Source organism: Daldinia vernicosa (assembly GCF_022497035.1).
Source record: "Daldinia vernicosa strain CBS 139.73 unplaced genomic scaffold F5Y00scaffold_8, whole genome shotgun sequence".
NCBI classification, from domain to species: Eukaryota; Fungi; Ascomycota; class Sordariomycetes; order Xylariales; family Hypoxylaceae; genus Daldinia; species Daldinia vernicosa.
In genome coordinates this window covers 781,333-798,620 of record NW_025953924.1, presented here as the reverse complement: position 1 = coordinate 798,620, position 17,288 = coordinate 781,333, and the positions used below count along the sequence as shown (strand labels likewise).

The following is a 17,288-nucleotide window of genomic DNA, read 5'->3' as shown; positions in this document are numbered from 1 at the left end:
CAAGGGTCACTGTCAATTCTCTGGTGTTGATTTTCGACGGCGTTAGGAATACGGATTGAATTGCGTATCACGAGAGTAGCTCCGAAATGACTGTGGAGTACTCGGTTTATACATCTCGCGAGTCAATATCCCTCCTATTTACCCGGTACGCATAGGCAACTTTGACTCCATTTCTATAAAGATAGGTGTAGATCACCGGCGATTCTCTCTTAATCGGTTGACTACATTTTAGGCCTCGTAGATCGAAATCGGAATTTGATTTATTTAGGTTATTAAGCTAAATACCTAGCTTAAGAGGTGAGCTGGCGTACCGCAATAGAAGGAAGTGCTGAACGTTCCAAGTTTTTATGATTAGGTGGATAGGTAAATCAGTTCCCCGTGATGGATTGTAACATTGATAATCTATCGGTGGATGCTCCTCGACTACGAAACCAAGGTCTCATTGCCAGAAATGTGTAACTCTACTAATCCTCCATGGGCCGAGAAGAGGCAGAATCTTCATCGAAAAAAAAAGAACAAAAAAAAGGTTTCAGAGGGAAACGATACCCAAATAAACAGTCCGCTAGCAGCGGATAAATGGCATTCGATACAGTAGTTGAGTGCTGGCGCCACTTCGCCCCGTCAAGATGATTGTCCAGAACGCCAGGTTTGTTCCTCAAGCTTTTTTTTCATTATCCTGCTCCATCAAATTTGGTATCCCTTCACGTACAGTACCCACTGCCATTGTGTATTTCCAGCATCACAAACCAGCAACTTTGGATATGTCTAGTATTATTCCTCACTTACGCCACCCATGAAGAAACCATTGGGTTTGCTCGGTTTCTTTCCCAACTTCAACAGGCTCAGCCTTTTCTTGACCGAATTAAACCCTATCCCACCATCACTGGGTTTATCAAAGTCCCTCTCGAAGACGTCTACTATCTCCTTGCTTTTGCGTGACCGGTCAACCGTCCAATCGGGTGTGGTTGAGTCAACGACGATACCATTAGAGTAAGGCTGAGCATACGGATTCGAGCTAAGATTAGTGTCGCTCGACTGGGTACGGAATATGCTCCTTCGATTTGAATTGTCCCTTCCTCTGCTTACTTGGCTGTTAGAATCGCTGTCGCCCTTGGTTTGCTTCAAGCTTGACGTGTCGCCGTTAGACTGTTGAGATTGCTGGGGCTCCTTCTTTTTCCCACCTAAGAAGCTGAGTCTTGCCCCGCGTTGCTTCATAGAAATCGGTTGAGCGGCTGATGCTTCTTCTACTACGCCAACTGCGTTTGCCGCCAATATGTCGGCTTTGGCTTCTGGCGATAAGTTCTCTGCGGTGGGAGATGACCGTTGCCAAGCGGGTGATGATGCAGCCGAGGCGTTGTCGCGAGGCGGTTGAGCAGGTGCGAAAATCGCAATCTCCGGCGCGAATGTAGACAAGAAATCTGGGCCGCGTTAGTCAAATCAAACGAAACCTGCATCCGATCACTTACGCTTGTACGAGTCCTCGTATCCCTTCAGGAGAACAGGGTTTGAACTACGAGCAAAACTGGTTAAGCATCTCTTAATCATGATCGCGTGGTCTACGAGCGCCATCTTGATAGCGTTCTCCTGTTGGTCTAGCTCCGGTTCTTCATCATCCTCGGACTGTGGGATAGGAAGAAGCTGGCGATAACAGGCAACGCTGCTATCCGACTCGGGATTCACCGAGATGCTAATGGCGTCTACCATCAGCTGAGCAACTTCTTCATCTTCTTCTTCGGCTAGTTTCTTCTCGACGGCTGTCATTTCTTGCGTCTTCCGCACAATTCGTTCGAGGGCCGTCTCCTTAGCACCCAACCGTATAGTGTGGACGTCCACGACCTCGCTACGCCGTAGGATAGTAGGAAAGGGCTCGGCCGTAGTATAAACCGTCTTTTCGGCATAGTGCGTATCGACGGGTCCGTTAGTGCTGCGCTTAGACGAAACTGAGAACATCTGCGCACGAGCCGAAAGGAGATAATCGCGGATAGGCTGTGGGACTCTGGCGCGCTGAAATACCTGATGACTTAGATCGCGATGAGGGCTGAGGGCTGAGATGACCAAGTATTGCCCTTCAACTTCGCTATCGACGTCGCTCGACGTAAGAATCTGAGCGGCTGGATATTGCTCTTGCATACGGTCCGTAAAGGCTGACGTCCGCTCGGTCGGCGAGCCCTCGTACACAAACGTCTTGTCGCGCAGATTTAAGGGGAATCCTAGACCCTTATAGACAACTTTGAAGTATCTTGGTACCAATTTATCGCTCTTTGTCAGCTTTTCATAGATGGTCGCGATAGCCCTTTCGGTTCTAGCAAGTTTGGCAAAGTCGAAGACATTGCTCTCGTATTGGGTCTGAAGTTCCTTATAGGCCGCGAGCGCGCTGCTCCAGGCTTCTCCCTCTTCGAAGTGTTTGATCATGTCGAAGTAAATTCGCTCCTTCCGTTCAAAATGAGACTGTTCTGGAAGATCTGGGTCTTGTAACGCAGGCGTTAACCTTGAAGGGTCCCAATCGTATAACTCAGCATGAAGGCGAAGGGCTAGTCCGGCTTCGGTATGATTCTTGGCATCGAATTGCAAAGTTGCTAATTGATGGACGTATCGGATAAATATCTCTTCCTTCTGCATGTCTCTGAGAAATTCCATGAGCTGAAGGCGGTTGATTAGATGAGAAGCTTCGCTCGTGATATCTCCGCTATGAACGGCAACAAGAAGGTCGAGAAACTCGGAAATCGTCTCGATCAAGCCTCTTAAAGCAGAGTATAGCGGATCGCCTTCAACCAGCGACAACGGCTCAAATCGGTCGAGAAGCTCGCTGATGAAGAGCTTTTGCAATATACTCTCAGTCATGGTCTTGTCTTTGAAGAATCCATCCAGACAATCGATCATCTCTGTCTGGATGACGGATAGGTCTTCGCTCAGCGTCCATTCGCTGACGATCATAGTTTGGAGAACTTCGACGGCCATCCTCCTCAGTCCTTCGTGAACGCTCAGGCAAAGCTCGACTATAGGACCAACCAGCGTAGGGACGTATTGGACTTGATAACCGCCCATCTTTGTTAACCCATATCGGGACCTCTCGTCGGGGCTCGTCTCCCAACCAATAGCTTCCCAGGTACGCCTTAACAGCTCGGCACCGTGTTCCCTAACGTCACCGGCAATCTTCCAAACTGCTCTTCGCTTTTGCTCCGAGAAGGTCTCGAGTGCCAAGTGTCCGCTGCCGACGAGTTTTAGCAGTGTGGAAAAGAACATCCGCCACAACTCCGTATCGAAGTCTTCGGCCTCGTCGGGGTGAGGTAAAAAGGATTCCAGGAGAATGCCTGCAAGATATTGTAGCGTTCTCATAGTCGACTTGTGATGATATATATACACGCTTAACCAACTTGACGGGAAAGCTTCCCCCTGCAATATACTTGTATGCACGTGGAGCGTATTCTTCAAGAGGCTAGTGAGGTCTTCCGGGGCCAGTTCAAGTTGCATTCCATTGGGCGAGTTCGAAAGAGCAGACAAGATTGCTGATAATTCGATCAGAGCCTCGTCAAATTGAACAGCATCGCCGGATATTTGTTTGCTCGGGAAAGGGTACGTTATCGGAAACAACATTGAAAATCGGGTTTTGGGTTTCAGCTCCGTAGCTTGGATAGATAGGTAAGAGCCGACAATCTTCGGTATGTAGTCGGGGATCTCAGAATTAAGATGATCGGCCTGGCTAGCTAGGACTGAGCAGCAAAGGCGTACTTGCTCCTTCCATTGCTCTGTGACATCGTCCGTCCGACCCCAATGCGGTGCAATCCATCTTACCGTGTTTGCGCAGAGAGCGGATCGTTGCTCCGGACCAGCAAATAGGTCTAGCTTAGAGTAGTTAAGGATCAGAACTAGCTTATACAGCACCAGCTTGCCCTTGACCAGGGCACACGAATCCATAAAGTCGATAGCTATGTGAAGGATCTCTTCGGTGGTTAGTAATCCGGTAAGTTCGGGCAACCAGGTGTGAAAATGCTGTACGGCCAACGTCTGGCTTCCGACCAAAACCGGTGCAGTACTTCGCATCATCGAATCGAGAGCCTTGAATATACTTTGCAGGTGTCGAGTAAAACCGGCCGTGCTGCCGGTAATACCGATACCAACCTCTTTGACCTTCTGCTGACCTCTCGCATGCGTGATAAATTTAAGGATATGGCGTACAACCTTAAGGGTAGCCCTTAGCTTCCGAGCAGTCTCCGACTCGGTCGGTTTTGTCAGGAGCCGCGTGAAAGACCTGACAAGGCAGGGCGTGGCGAAGGGATAGTTGAACTTGGTCTCGGCATAGTGATCCACCAGAGGGCCCAAGTTAAACCGACGGTCGTGGACTATGCCCAAAACTCGGACGAGGGCGGTGAAGACGAGGTCTTCGTGCTCGTCGTTGCCTTGATACTCAACCAGAATACCGAAGAGAGCATCGAGAACATCGCTTAGCAACTTGACGACCTCGATCTCGGGCACAAACACGAGCTGCTTCAACAGCGTTGGGATTTCGTCTCTGGGACTCTCTTTCCATTTTAATAGCCCAAGGACTATTCGATCCTGCGAGAATCTGGTGCTACAGAGATACGTCTCAATTCGAAGAGTTGCAAGTGGGCCGGTGACATCACTCTGGTCGCTACGAGCGCTCCAGGGGAGGGATAGATACCCGCCCCTACCTGTCGGCCCAGCCTGCGCGGTTTGCGTGTACTCATCCAGCTTATAGAGGAGTAGAGAATGCGGGCCGTCGCCCAGGAACGCCTGTTGATCCCATAGGGGCATGTACGCAATTGCAAAAGGCGTATTAGGTAGGTCGGAAACGGTGAACACGACGTTTGACGTGCTGACATCGGCGGGCAAGAGCGAGAGTCGAATAGTTTGATCCCACTGCTCGCCACGCTCTACAGCAAACGAGCGCCACGTAGTCACCGGCTCCGAATTTGAAGACGGGTATATACAATCCTCGATTCGCTCTCCTGATTGCCGCCGGACTTCCAAGGAGACCATCAGATTGTTGCCGTGCACGTTGCTAGATATATTCGTCGCGCCGGCTCCAAAACGCGAGATTAGGTTCTGACGAGCTAGAAGGGCTTCTGCGACTGTCACGTAGATGTCAGACCGAGGTTTCGTCGGGGCGCCGGAGAATCCCATCTTGCTAGTTTTACTAATGCCGGCAAGCAAAGTAGGAGTCGCTCTGATAAGAGCATCTGCGTCGGGGCTGTTGAAAGACTTCAGGTGGATCTGCAACCGCTCTGCCCTCCTAGACTTTTCGTAGTGACCTGATTTGCTTTCCAGAAGGTCAAGAACCAGCCCGTTCCATCCGTCAGCGCTGTCGTACTTTTCAGTAGGGAACCTCGCGGATGGCGCCCAAACCGTAACCACATGCTCTGACTCTTCATTCTGCTTCATGATCGAGTTCAGACTTAGCACACCCATGCCCACCATCCTCTCCGCTAGCATCTGCGTCGGTTGCGGTCCGTCGAAGGATTGGCGTCCCGCCCTCGAACCGGCGGTACTCGGGGGCATCGTACCATCTCTGCTCTCGTGATTATCCGTTCGAGGCCGGTCCTCCGGCTGTTCGGATAAAGCGTCGAGCTTTGTTCCACCTCTAGAAAACCCAGATCTCGTAGTTCCCCACATCAAGCTCCTCCTAGAAGGCTTACCACCGGAGGACGGTTTGCTGTTCGAAAATGGCGTATTAGGTTGACCAAACGAACCTGACCTCGAGACGGGCTTGTTCGATACCACCTGCTGCGGGGAGCGTACCTTGACGATCAGGTATAGTTCTGAGTCGGCGGATGGTCCATCGCCGATATCAGCGGAAGTCAGATCGGTAAATAAGGTACGCATCTGCGGATTTCTGGTCAGATAACCCATCGTACCACCTGATGGTACTTCAATTATGTAGCTTTCCGAGAGCCTCGTCAGGGTTCCTCCGATCGATTTGCTAACGAGGTACAGTACCAACGTTGCGGGCTCGTTGGAGGAGCCCGCGAAGCTCCTGATATCAACCATTAGATGGTGTAATGCGGACAATTCGGCTTGCGGCTGCGGCGGTTCGTCTAATAAGCTCATAACCGACTGCAACTTGGTGATTTCCACAACCGAATCGTCGCCAGTTAAAACTCTTCCTCTTTCGTTAGGATCTCGCACGATGACCTCTCCGCCGCACAGTTTGTTTCCCCTAACCAGATCCCAGACGGTCCTCTCCCGCAATGCATCATATTCACGAGTGGTGAGAAGGTTATGTAGAAATTGTCTCCTCGATAGGTCCAGGGCTTGTATTAGCTGGGATACTTTGTCAAGCTTAGCATATTGCCTCGTAAGCAATAGCTCGTGGAAATTAGTCGAGTGCCATTCGCGTAGACACGACGCGATCTCGTCTACCAGAGGTTCCATAGTGGAGGTAGGCGTTTCGTCCCCTAACCTAAGCATCGGCACCGGCGCGGCTGGCTTAGGCGCACCAGGTTCGCGTATTCCGAACTCAGAAGCACGGGTGGTTGCACCACCTAACATAGTACCATTCGGTCTATGCGGCCTACTCCCATTCTCCAGGTCTCTAAAGTAGGGCTTCCTCGTGCTCGAAGCCACTCCGCTCTTACCAGAGTCGCTCCCGATAGGCGGCGCATCGTCCTCTCCCTGGTAGCTACTGCTATTCTCAGAATTCTCGTCTCCGTTATCTAACACCTCGCGTATCTCGACGCATGTGCGCGGGAAAATGCCAGAAAAGACACGAGCTTCGAGAGGTTGACCCCTGACGGAAGTTAGGCCAGCCAGAAGCGAGGGAGGCGCTAACAGATACCCCCGCAGCCATTGGCCGTCCGAGGTCTCTTCGATAATGTATAGATCATCGCCGATCTCTAGGGGAAGTTCGTTCTCGTTCTTGGTCTCGAAAGGATAGGTCGCGACGGCGAAGGCGATACGAGGCAAAGGTTGCCAGGGCATTGAGGCGGTTGGTCGCACCGTAGCTGCGGATCGGTCAACCGCATGAGGCGGCAGCGAAGGATGTAGGATCCGACCTTAGCTTCTTACGCGGGTACGTACGGCCGGTAGCGAGTAAATTCATTCACTTGCGAAACAGCGGGCGACAGGTGACCAAGTGACCAAATAGTAGCTTGTCGCAGATAAGACTTAGGAATGAAGGAGTGACGACGACGGTTGGATAGTTGGTTTCATGAGACGGCCGGTCCGCTATTATTTTTGATTTTGAATTTGGATCGGTCGTCGCAAATCGTGATGTGGCTGGTTGTATGGGCTTGGTACTAGGGGCCCGAGAGAAGTTCAAGTTATGGAAACATTAAAAAATTGTAAAAGATCAAAAGGTGACAGAAGAGGATGGGGGGTATCAAAGATCAAACAAATGAAATTGCCGTTGACGAAGGAGAGTAATTGTTCAGATAGTCGAAGCTTGCAGTTAAGACGAAGGCCAGCAGAAGGTTAGAAAAAAAGAGGGTATTCACACAATAGGGTACCGGGGTTTACCTCTCGTATAGGCAGCGAAGAACTTTGATACTGAATAGAAGAACAAAGTTTTGACAAGGGGCGAGAGCCTTCAATTCGAGTTGCAGGCTTACAAGCTTCACCATCTTGTTAACATAGTATACATTTGGATGGTACCTGCAAAATTGCGATAGGACGGGCCAACGAGAGGTTGCGACTGGGAAGGACAGGGGTTCTAAAGAGAAAATAAAAATTTAGTGTAATCCGTTCAACCCCTGGCTCTGTACGTACCTAGGTACCTAACCTAGGTATGTTAGGTACCTAGAAAAGACATGGCTTGCAGGCGCTGCAGGAGAATCGAGCCACTGGGGAAGCAGCTCTGAGACTTGGGAGACCATCCAATTGGGCAATTGAGCAACTACATAGTACCTGCCGAGATAGTTGGGCGGAGTGCTACTCAAACCACTTATACCCAAGTAGATTAGTTTAGCGACGACGTTACGCCTCTGTACGGAACTAGCGACATAAAGCTTGTCGCAATTAGATCTGCCACTACAATACACTACGATATTGCCTGCTTCCCCTTTTGAATTTAGAACAATTTCGAGCGGGTCGATGCCCACATAGCACATTAAACTGACGGCGCCACGGGAGGGGATCGTCGCCCATCAACTTATTAAGTTATTAACAGCAGAAAATCACAAGGTCACCTCGATATGTACCGGGTACCACTCCTACACGCGAACTTCATTTAGAGCTACACTTGGCAACCACATGGAGAATTACCAAAGGCGCATTCAAATTTCCTATCCGAGTCTTGTCATCCTATCATCCTATTATTTCTCGCTATCTTGCCCCCTTTCTAACACGTCCAACTTTTGCATAATAATGACAACACTGCCGGAGCATAACGATCCCAGTTATGTAGGCATGTGAAGCAAAGCCGGCTTTATGCCCACTTATCGATCTTTTAACTTTGGGTCGGACACCTTCCATAGAACATTCCGCCATCCACCAGGATACCTATTCATAGATTCATCTCGGCCATATCATCCCGAGATATCTTAGCCCAGGGTTTTATTTGGTTCGGAATGTCTTAAAGCATTTCAGTCCGGTAAAGAAGAGTTGAGCATTGTTCTTATATTTCACTCTTCTCATAACGATACAATCGCATCTGTACTAATTGTTCTCCTTACTCCGTTGCTATACTAGAGTTGTCCAAGAACCGAAGGGCCCAGTCCCCTTTACACATATTACCTCAATTCTTATCATGTCATAAATCATATCTAGTCAACCATGATCAGCACTTCGTCGCACAACTCGATTCGAGCTGTCTTCTAGAGCGACGCGACCTGTATAGTATTACCTAAATACAAGCTTTTACTCCCGTATTCTAGCACGTCAGCATAAATCCCAGCACCTTAGTTATAGCCTGACCGTCATTATATCCCCTCGAAGAAGACATTATTCTTCAGTACCATATCATCTTATGTCGGACAGGATCTGTCTGTAAGCTTGAAGACGCTATGCTGGTTACGCTTCAAATAGTAGGATTGAGGGAATCGAATAGCCTCTAGTTCCCACAACGCACCCTTCTCAGAATTAAATACAATACCTATCCATGAGCAATTAGCTTCTGGGTATGACCGATAAGCTTTGCCAGGATTCACGCATACCGACAGGTGCATAGGAGGTATTGTCAGATATTACTATCTGTCCGATATAAAAATAAAGCACAATAGAATAGAATCTATTACCAGATAACCTTTTGGTATAGCGGTTTGTTCGACAATTAAAAGTCTCATATGCTTGATCCCGATTGAGCGAGGCCGGTAACCGTACAATCGCTGTACTACTATTGGGTGTATCGGATCACCTGCAACAGATGCCAAAAAGCCTCAGGGTTCGAATCAACGTGCAAGGTATGCTATACGTAAGGCTCGCTGCATATAGCTCCATGTTGTCTTACATTAGTCTGTATTAATTAGTTATAAGTAAAAACTCGTCGCTTTACATACGATTCTAGCTCTTCTGGTATCTAGAATAAACATCCTATTCTACTTACTATACGTACGATTATCAAGATTCTCTCCCATTCAGGATGGCGGATTATCCTTGTCATATATCATACCTGGGTAGCAATCCCATACAAAAAACGCAGACTGCTTCACGAGCCTCAGAGTTCAACTCAACCTTACAACTCCAAGCTCTTGTTTCTCAAATATTTGCTTTTGCCTTATTTTGGCAGATTAGTTTGCAAAATCGCAACGTAAGATGAATTATGTTAAGATGAGTTCATACGGGAACAGGCAAGTAATCAATACACTTCAGTCCTTGTATTTTGAGTAATCAATCCTCTAGCTGAGAAAAGCGATTCGTCCCATATCATATTCCAACGCTTACGAGCGCAACGTGAAATACATAAGAAATCGTTGTTAAGGAGTGTAGAAGTGTGCTTTGCCAAATCGCACGTAAACAGCTAGACATCTATTCTCCAAAGTCCTCAAATATCTGTCTCGACAGTACCGTCCCTCCCGGTACTAGTGGAAGCATAACCGGAGTCTGAGTACTTGTCAGTAACGTGGCAGTCGTTAAAATTGCCAAAGTCAAACTGGCTCATGTCAAATTCGTCGAACGTAGGGTCCAAAAAATACGACATGTCCAATAAAGCGTCCTTGTCTTCCTCGCTCGTCAGAGCGGGCTGTTCCTTTGCGACTGGCGAGCTAGGCGTACGAGCCCTCGGAGTTGCAGCAGGAGTTGCCGACGCCGACAAATCATTATGTGGGAGGTCCTTGAAGAACTCGAACAGACCATCACGAATGATGTCAGGGAGGCCGACCAACATATCAGCCTGAACTTTCTCGAATGACCTCTCGACCTTCTTCTGTACGAACTTGGGCAACTCTCTTCTAAGCCGCTTCTCCACCTTCTTCCATTCGGCACGTTTGGAGAATCCCAGCGAATCGTTGCCGTCATAATCTATCAGATGGTTAATACTTTCACCCTTCTAAATATTGGGTTCTCTTACATGGAGTCGGCATAGCATTAAAGTTAGCATTCGGGAACAGGATCTTGTAAATCTCTCCCCATCTCTGCTCGTCAGTCATACCGGGACAATTCTTCCTTCGCACTTTTAACTTTGCTTCGGTGGCCTCGTCGATGCCTTGCAGCACTGGGACCACATCTAACTTCTCGCAAGGCACGTCAGCCCGGAGATGTTCAGCTAGATCCTTGGCATCATCGAAGGGATCGTTGCATCTAGGACAGATATGCTTCGGTAATCGATGAGCTCGATAAAGATGCTCCCTTATACGAATTGTTAGTATGGTAATATACGCATCACTGCTTCAGGATGCTTACTTCAAGCGATGCAGGGAAGTCCAACCTGGACCGGCGCAGCTGCGGTGTTTGTTATGCGCTTTGGGATCATTTTTGTAGAAAGGACAAGCGAACTTTCGCTCCGATTCCGTATCTTTCTTCGCACGTTTGCTGCCGCCTCTATCCGGATCACCTTCGTCTCCCCCGGCCGAAGAATTATCCTGGTCATCTCCGCCCAATCGACGTTTTGTCCGAGTTGAACGGCCTGATTGGCCTTGCCCAGAACTACCACTTCCGGACTCTGTGCTTTTAGAGCTACCGGCGGAGCTACCCGAGGCTTCAGATGCCTCGCATGCATCTTATCGATGTTAATGACTTCTCCAAATTTAGAGCGTTACCTTGATAGGAAACCAAGGGGCAAACGAGCAAAGAAATGCGCTGCGACATACTATACACGATAGTCAGCCCCTATCTGATATAGCTCAAAGATGAAACCCAGTTGCTGCAGAGGGAGTCTTTCATACTAACCAGGAGATAATTGCGAGTCTCTTATCGAACCACCGGTTAAACTTAGCCATTACAAGCGCGACGCCCTCTTGTCTCTTGATGGCCACGTACTGATCAGGTGTCAGTCCTCTCTCACTTCCGTGGTTGAGTTGGCAACGGCTGAGTTCTCGAGCAGCGCGTGTCTGCTTTTCGCCCTCCATAAGACCGGCTACTCTAGATCGCTTCTGTGATGGTTCCCCAGGATTATATCCTTCGTGCTGTATACTGAATTCTTTCCTGTATACGCTAAGCTCGCCTAGACATTTCTCGGGGTCTAGATTGGCAAATCTAGTATTGTTAACGACGAGCGAGTCCCCAGCTAGAATATGGTCGGGACAAGCTATCCTATTCTGCTAATGCGACGGTAAGAACAGTTTCATTTCGACTCTTGTGGGAGCCTTACCGAGTCACCGGCGCTTGTCGGTTCTGGTATCTGCGGCTTAGTAAAGTCACTCCTAGATAAGGTCAACTTCTTGACCATGCTTCGCTTGAGGCGATGTTCACGACGGGGGTTGATCCGCTCCCACTGGGCCACGAGCTTCGTCGTAGTCGCGTCCCAAGCGTGCTCAAAGGAATTGAAATAGTTGATCTGGGGGTAACGGTTCGGTTTTACCCGCCCGATAGCCAAGCTGTAAGTATGAAGAGATTCGTGCAACTGACGGTGGCGATGTTGATAAAGATGATAGCGAGGAACAGAGCTCGTTGAGTGAAGGTCGTGAGCAGTCAGTATATCACGGGGTCTTTGAAGCATCTCTCCTAGATATGATGTGGAGTCATCACGCAGGTGACGATATAATAGTCGCTTATAGGCAGCATTTATTGACAACTAAAGGACCAGGTCAAGAATGTAGTAATAATAGTAGCAGAATGACTTTCTTCGTGCCCCTGATATTTGTATATATCAGTTTCTGTTGAAGTTTATGGTATACGGAGTAAAATCGCCATATTTCGTTCACCTTCCCGACCAAAATAACCACCAATATTTATACTCTGCCGGTTTTGCGCAACGGCGCAAAACGAGGTGGAGATATGCGCAAGCTGACAATCTACCAATCACGCATGCTGACGTGCTCGATTCTGATTGCGTAGAATACCCTCGGGAGCGCAGCGCGATAGGACTTACCGGCATTGTGTGCAATACGTCTTTGCGTATCCGACACACAAGACCCCAACATCGCGAAGTCCTAACCCGTGCATTACCCAAAAGGTCGGCAAGGTCGCGCGTAACGTAAGTAAGCCGATATCCCCCCTGAGACAGTTTATAGCTCGGAAGCGATGTAGATAGTCTGAGCAGAATCTTAACGTCGTTGTCGCGCCTCAGCGCGCAGTATTATGGTCGTCCATAAAATGAAGGCCGAGGCCAGGCCAATATAATGAGTCTCCGTAGACAATCTCAAACTAGAATCATTAGAGTAATCAAAGCTTGAAGAACCTCTTACTTCTTTGAGATTCTTGCCTTGGCCGACCATACGAAGAACCCAAGTTACACTGTTACCTTCTCACAGGAAGCTCCTTTCGTATTCCGCCAAGCTTTCCCCTAAGACAGCGGATAAGTCCAGGGTTCACCATGTCTCAAGCCACAATCTCGTCAGACCAAATTTCCAGCGACCAGTAAGTAGCAAGCCGTCCTAATCTCAGACCCCTTTGCTGACAGGACGGCGCAATAGAAGCCGGCGAGCATCTTCTGAGATGATGAAATATTACCTCGCCAGTCGCCCCAGTACAACGACAGACAGGCTCGTTCAAGGGAACATTATATCAGACGGAGATCTTATAGACAGTCTTAAAAAAAAGGAATCCCAACTAGATGTGTTAGTAAGGCGGGCGAAGGGGGAGAATTCTAAGTCGACGTAGGCAAGCGGATATTATTGAAATATACCACAGAACGAAATAAAAAAGGAACGGGAAGAGAAGTTACAATAGAAGGAAGCCGTGGGAAATAGTAGACGTTAATAATATTTTTAATTCCCCAGATTTATTCTTAGGGTCCAAGCGTGCAGTCTTCCACACCGCCCCCCTTTTCCTCCACGAATCCATACATGCATCTAAATCCTTTCTTTTCACAATTTCAGTTCATCGGAACACTGCTCTATTCGCCGTTCCAAAAACGGGGCGCTTAACAGAAATGCTGGAGACGTGTCAAGTAAGTTAGGTAGTTATTAGTATCCCCAAACTCCTAGCCAATAACCACCGTGCCCCACGATGACCCGCGCGAACATTGGAGGAACCAACCTTTTAAACACTTTGTTGACCATCAATAAGAATTGGGGATGACCTCCGATGATACCAATTCGTTCTATGCCACTTGGACCAATAGTGATAGTAGGTACGAATTAGCATTTCCTTTGATGTCATAATAATCATCCATACAAGTCATAGGATTGGTACGGGCGATGCATGTTTCGGAAGCCTGGGCGCGCCGCCAGTATGAACGGTACTAACTAGGCGAGAGGCCCAGACCATCTGGAATGGGCCTCGATCACGCTGACGGTTACGAGTGCGAGAAATCGGCTTGAAGCCACGGGTAATCACCGCTTTAGCCCTTTTCTTAGTAGACTTATATTATTTTGTAGGAGCTTCAAACTGTAGTGTATGTGTAGATGATTCGTGGTGCTGGCTAGATATTTCCTGAATGATAGCTTCTACCATCTTGTATCGAGCAGTTATCTGCTTCGAGTAGAACTATAAGGTATCTACGGAATAACTAGAGTAAAACTCCTGCCTTTCTTTTTTAATTAGAAGATATGATCTTATGTACTATGTGTCAAAACGAAACAACGCTCAGATAATGTAAGTAACTAGGAATTTCTTTCGGTTGACACATCAAAAAGGCAAACGATAGAGAAAATTTGGCGGTTATGCATAATTTTGATAATCAGTTTGCTGCTCTTTTGAATACACGTCCACCACTTACACCTTCTTGTCCTCTATCTGGTATCGCAATTAAATGTCAGTTTTACCCTAGGAACCACCAGGTCCACCAAGTAGAGCAAATCTTCGTACGATTCCCGGTCCGTATTCTTGATACTGCGCCGAGTTAGTTATCAGCAACCTGTTAGTTTAAACTAGGGGAGACTCACCTCAGCTTTAGTGTGGCAGTACGACCGGAACTCGGGAGTCTGTCCTAACAAGCTACCACCAAACCATGGACCGTGCCGTTGTCGCTTATGCGTGATGACCTGCACCTCCAAGCCACCACTCTTCGCTCCTCCGCTACGGACCTCGCTGGCTCGAATTCTGGCATCAACTAAATGTTTGATATCGCGTTGTAATCTTCGCCCAAAGTCCTTATATAACGTGCTGCCTCCTGATAACACGATATTCTTGTACAATCCTCGTCGAACGTCGATCGGGCTGGATTGAATGACACCATCGACAACAACAGGGAGCGGTGTGAGAAAGTCGGAAGAGTAGATTTCCGGATTGAAGAATATTTCGGGGGCAAGGAACCGCTCGTATCCTACGTCGACGGTGACTTGGCGACCGCCTGGTTGAGAGACCACATGCTTGGCAAACCGGCTACGATCTCGGTCGAACTTCGAAAATTCCTTGACGATATCGGGGCATACGTAGCAGTACTCTTCCTTGATCTCCTGGGCCGTCTTCAGCGAGCTGTCGGGCTCTCCTCGATCACGTAGGAGAGATTGAACAAAGTAGGTGATATCTCGGCCGGCAATCGGAATGGACTTAATCGAGGACCCAATTACGTAGCCTTCAGCAACGGGGATGACGTGCGTAACACCGTCACCGGAATCGATGACTGTACCCGTGAGAGAACGGTCGGATACTTTTGCCGATGTCCAAGACGCAGCCAGGGCGAGGACAGCTTGGACAGCAATATAGAGACCGGCACAATTGAAGGATTCGAAGAAGATCTCGGCCGTGTTCTCCCGGTTTTCGGGAGGGTTCAAAGGCTACAGTACGTTAGCGGGCATTCGCGGTGGTAGAATCAACGATGGCTTCGTACGGGTTCGGTTAAGAGGAAATAGTGGTCTTCGGGTTCGACACGGAGATATTTGAAGATGGAGTTGGACCAGAATCTTTCCATGTGGTCCTAATATGACGTGTCAGTACCGAAGTCGATGATGGTGGGTCCGGGACTTATACCCAGTTCTCTATTTGACCGTGTCGGATCGGATAGTGTAGTCCGTAGCCTATCCCAATATCAATACCTCGATCACATAAGATTTCCGCCGGTAACACTGACCTGGCCCGTTCGAGGCAGCGATCGCCTCATCTCCGATGAAGAAATCCAAGTCTTCTGTACCCCGTTTTGTCGATAGATGGCCCGCGGGACCAGCACCCCCTGTGAGGAAAGATGGCTTGTTTGCCACAGCCGGCCGGCCAGACCCGGTCCCGCCGCTACCACCTGCTCCTCCTTTCGTAGCTATCGCGGTTGGGAAAACGAACGAGGGAGAATCGTTACCGGCGAAACCTATTGTCGTAAAGAAGCGGTGGGTTAGAGGATCGTAGTTATACGGCGGTGTATTGAGCCAACGTGAAAAGCCAGCTTACCGAGCTTTGAGAATCCCGTGCCGCTAGGTTCGAAAATAAGTTAGCATTGCTTTTTTCCGTACTCTGAGATGTTTAGGAAGTATTAAATGAGCTGTTGATTGCGGGGTCATGAATACATACTTGTCCATGACAACGGCAGGGGTTTGGTTCGCCATTTTGAAAGGATAGGGGCTACGCAAGCTACGGAGGGATTTAAGTTAAAGCTTAGCGTAGGAAAGGGACAAGAAGCGTTGTTATGGTGGTGAGACAACCCGCGGGGCAGCTGAGCTATTCAAGTTGGTTGGCGATGATGTAGGTAGGCTGGAAGGTTGAAATTACGTGCCTATCGTGAGGTTAGGTTGCTAGGTATAGTGTGGCTGTGCACCGACCCAGCTAGGGGGTGGGACCTTACATCCAATATGTAGATACGTACCTAGATGCGGCTGAGTAGCTGAGAACCTTACCTTCCTGTTCTAAGTGGAGGACTCAACGCAGCTGTCTGCCACTTGCACTAGGTTGAATATATTGATCTGGTCCATATGAACTTTGAAGACATAAATATTCTATCCACTTCAACTTGTCCGAATTCAATGTGAATGACGTGTTATGAAGTACTATTCTTTACATAATATCCGTCTAAAGTACCTAAAGCATTAAAGTCTCAAATTCAATTGGAATTCGGAAAAGCATATCAATGTTAAGGCGTATAAGTTGAAGTAGGCACGACCCTTACACATGCCTTTATCTCTTCAACTTCAGAGGTAAGGGCACTTTAGACATACATTTACGTGAATACATACTCGCGTGTACCTATTTCTCACTATTCTACCTTAGGTATATAGTTCAAGGGGTTGCTCTTAATTCTCTGGCTCGGTTTTACTACATATCATTGAAGGTTCTAGCTTCCAACATCGAATAACTATTTCGATATTGCCAACCATCTCCTTCGCTACTTAGGTAGCTAATTATTATTATAGAGGAATCTACTCCTAAGTCTCATCATCTTTCATCCGATCCTCATTCTATTTCCTTTAAATATCCTACTTTCATCACTCCATCGACGCCGTGTCTCCTCCGTACGATATATGCGGCTCGCCCATTACTTGTTAACACAGATTACCCGGCGCTGGCCCTTCGGCTTCAGTCTCCCGCCCACCTCGACGATTGGCATGGTACCTCACCACCCAAGCTCTTGACCCTCTATCTCTAGTCGTAGCTTAGCTTATAGCTTCGCTCTCGCCAACGTTGTCTCACGCAAGAGGCATCGCCCTAAATAGCCGTATAGCTTTATCGGTATCCCGAGTGTTTAGATACTTCACCGTTTTTTTATTTTTCGTATCACGAGTTAGGGAGCTTCCTGTACCTCCCTCCTAATAACGAATGGTTTTGGTAGAATTCTGACTCCAGAAGAGTTGCTCCTATATTAGTCGGAATTTATTCGATCCCGCAGTCGTCTCAGCCGAATAAACAGACAGAATATATCCGCTGGGATTCTTAGT

The 17,288-nt window shown here is 48.2% G+C and overlaps 3 protein-coding genes across 3 annotated transcripts; all 3 read right to left on the bottom strand.

Annotated features, from left to right (window-relative positions):
• Nucleotides 1-216: 216 nt before the first annotated feature.
• On the bottom strand, nt 217-7,631 carry F5Y00DRAFT_228761 (uncharacterized protein). The gene is made up of 2 exons (XM_048006676.1): nt 1,467-7,631; nt 217-1,418 (listed from the first exon to the last, which is right to left on the bottom strand). Exons 1-2 carry the CDS (start codon nt 6,934-6,936, stop codon nt 772-774), a joined length of 6,117 nt encoding a protein of 2,038 aa, XP_047868069.1. The 5' UTR covers nt 6,937-7,631; the 3' UTR covers nt 217-771.
• A 2,303-nt stretch (nt 7,632-9,934) lies between these two features.
• Nucleotides 9,935-12,046, bottom strand: F5Y00DRAFT_274355 (uncharacterized protein; the record flags this gene model as incomplete). The annotated part of the gene is made up of 6 exons (XM_048013339.1): nt 9,935-10,410; nt 10,460-10,737; nt 10,792-11,107; nt 11,173-11,197; nt 11,274-11,648; nt 11,699-12,046. 6 exons carry the CDS (start codon nt 12,044-12,046, stop codon nt 9,935-9,937), a joined length of 1,818 nt encoding a protein of 605 aa, XP_047868068.1.
• Nucleotides 12,047-13,866: 1,820 nt separating this feature from the next.
• Nucleotides 13,867-16,294, bottom strand: F5Y00DRAFT_228754 (actin family). Its single transcript, XM_048006675.1, has 8 exons — nt 16,223-16,294; nt 15,931-16,132; nt 15,811-15,833; nt 15,503-15,730; nt 15,403-15,449; nt 15,263-15,349; nt 14,376-15,209; nt 13,867-14,322 (listed from the first exon to the last, which is right to left on the bottom strand). Exons 2-8 carry the CDS (start codon nt 15,963-15,965, stop codon nt 14,257-14,259), a joined length of 1,320 nt encoding a protein of 439 aa, XP_047868067.1. The 5' UTR covers nt 15,966-16,132; nt 16,223-16,294; the 3' UTR covers nt 13,867-14,256.
• Between the last annotated feature and the right edge of the window lie 994 nt (nt 16,295-17,288).

Coding starts and splice junctions, on each gene's coding strand:
- F5Y00DRAFT_228761 (XM_048006676.1), bottom strand. CDS start 6,936: ATGCCCTGGCAACCTTTGCCTCGTATCGCCTTCGCCGTCGCGACCTAT. Junction 1,419..1,466: donor ATACGAGGACTCGTACAAGC/GTAAGTGATCGG, acceptor AACGCGGCCCAG/ATTTCTTGTCTACATTCGCG.
- F5Y00DRAFT_228754 (XM_048006675.1), bottom strand. CDS start 15,965: ATGGCGAACCAAACCCCTGCCGTTGTCATGGACAA. Junction 15,450..15,502: donor CGCTGCCTCGAACGGGCCAG/GTCAGTGTTACC, acceptor ATATTGGGATAG/GCTACGGACTACACTATCCG. Junction 15,210..15,262: donor ATTTCCTCTTAACCGAACCC/GTACGAAGCCAT, acceptor AACGTACTGTAG/CCTTTGAACCCTCCCGAAAA.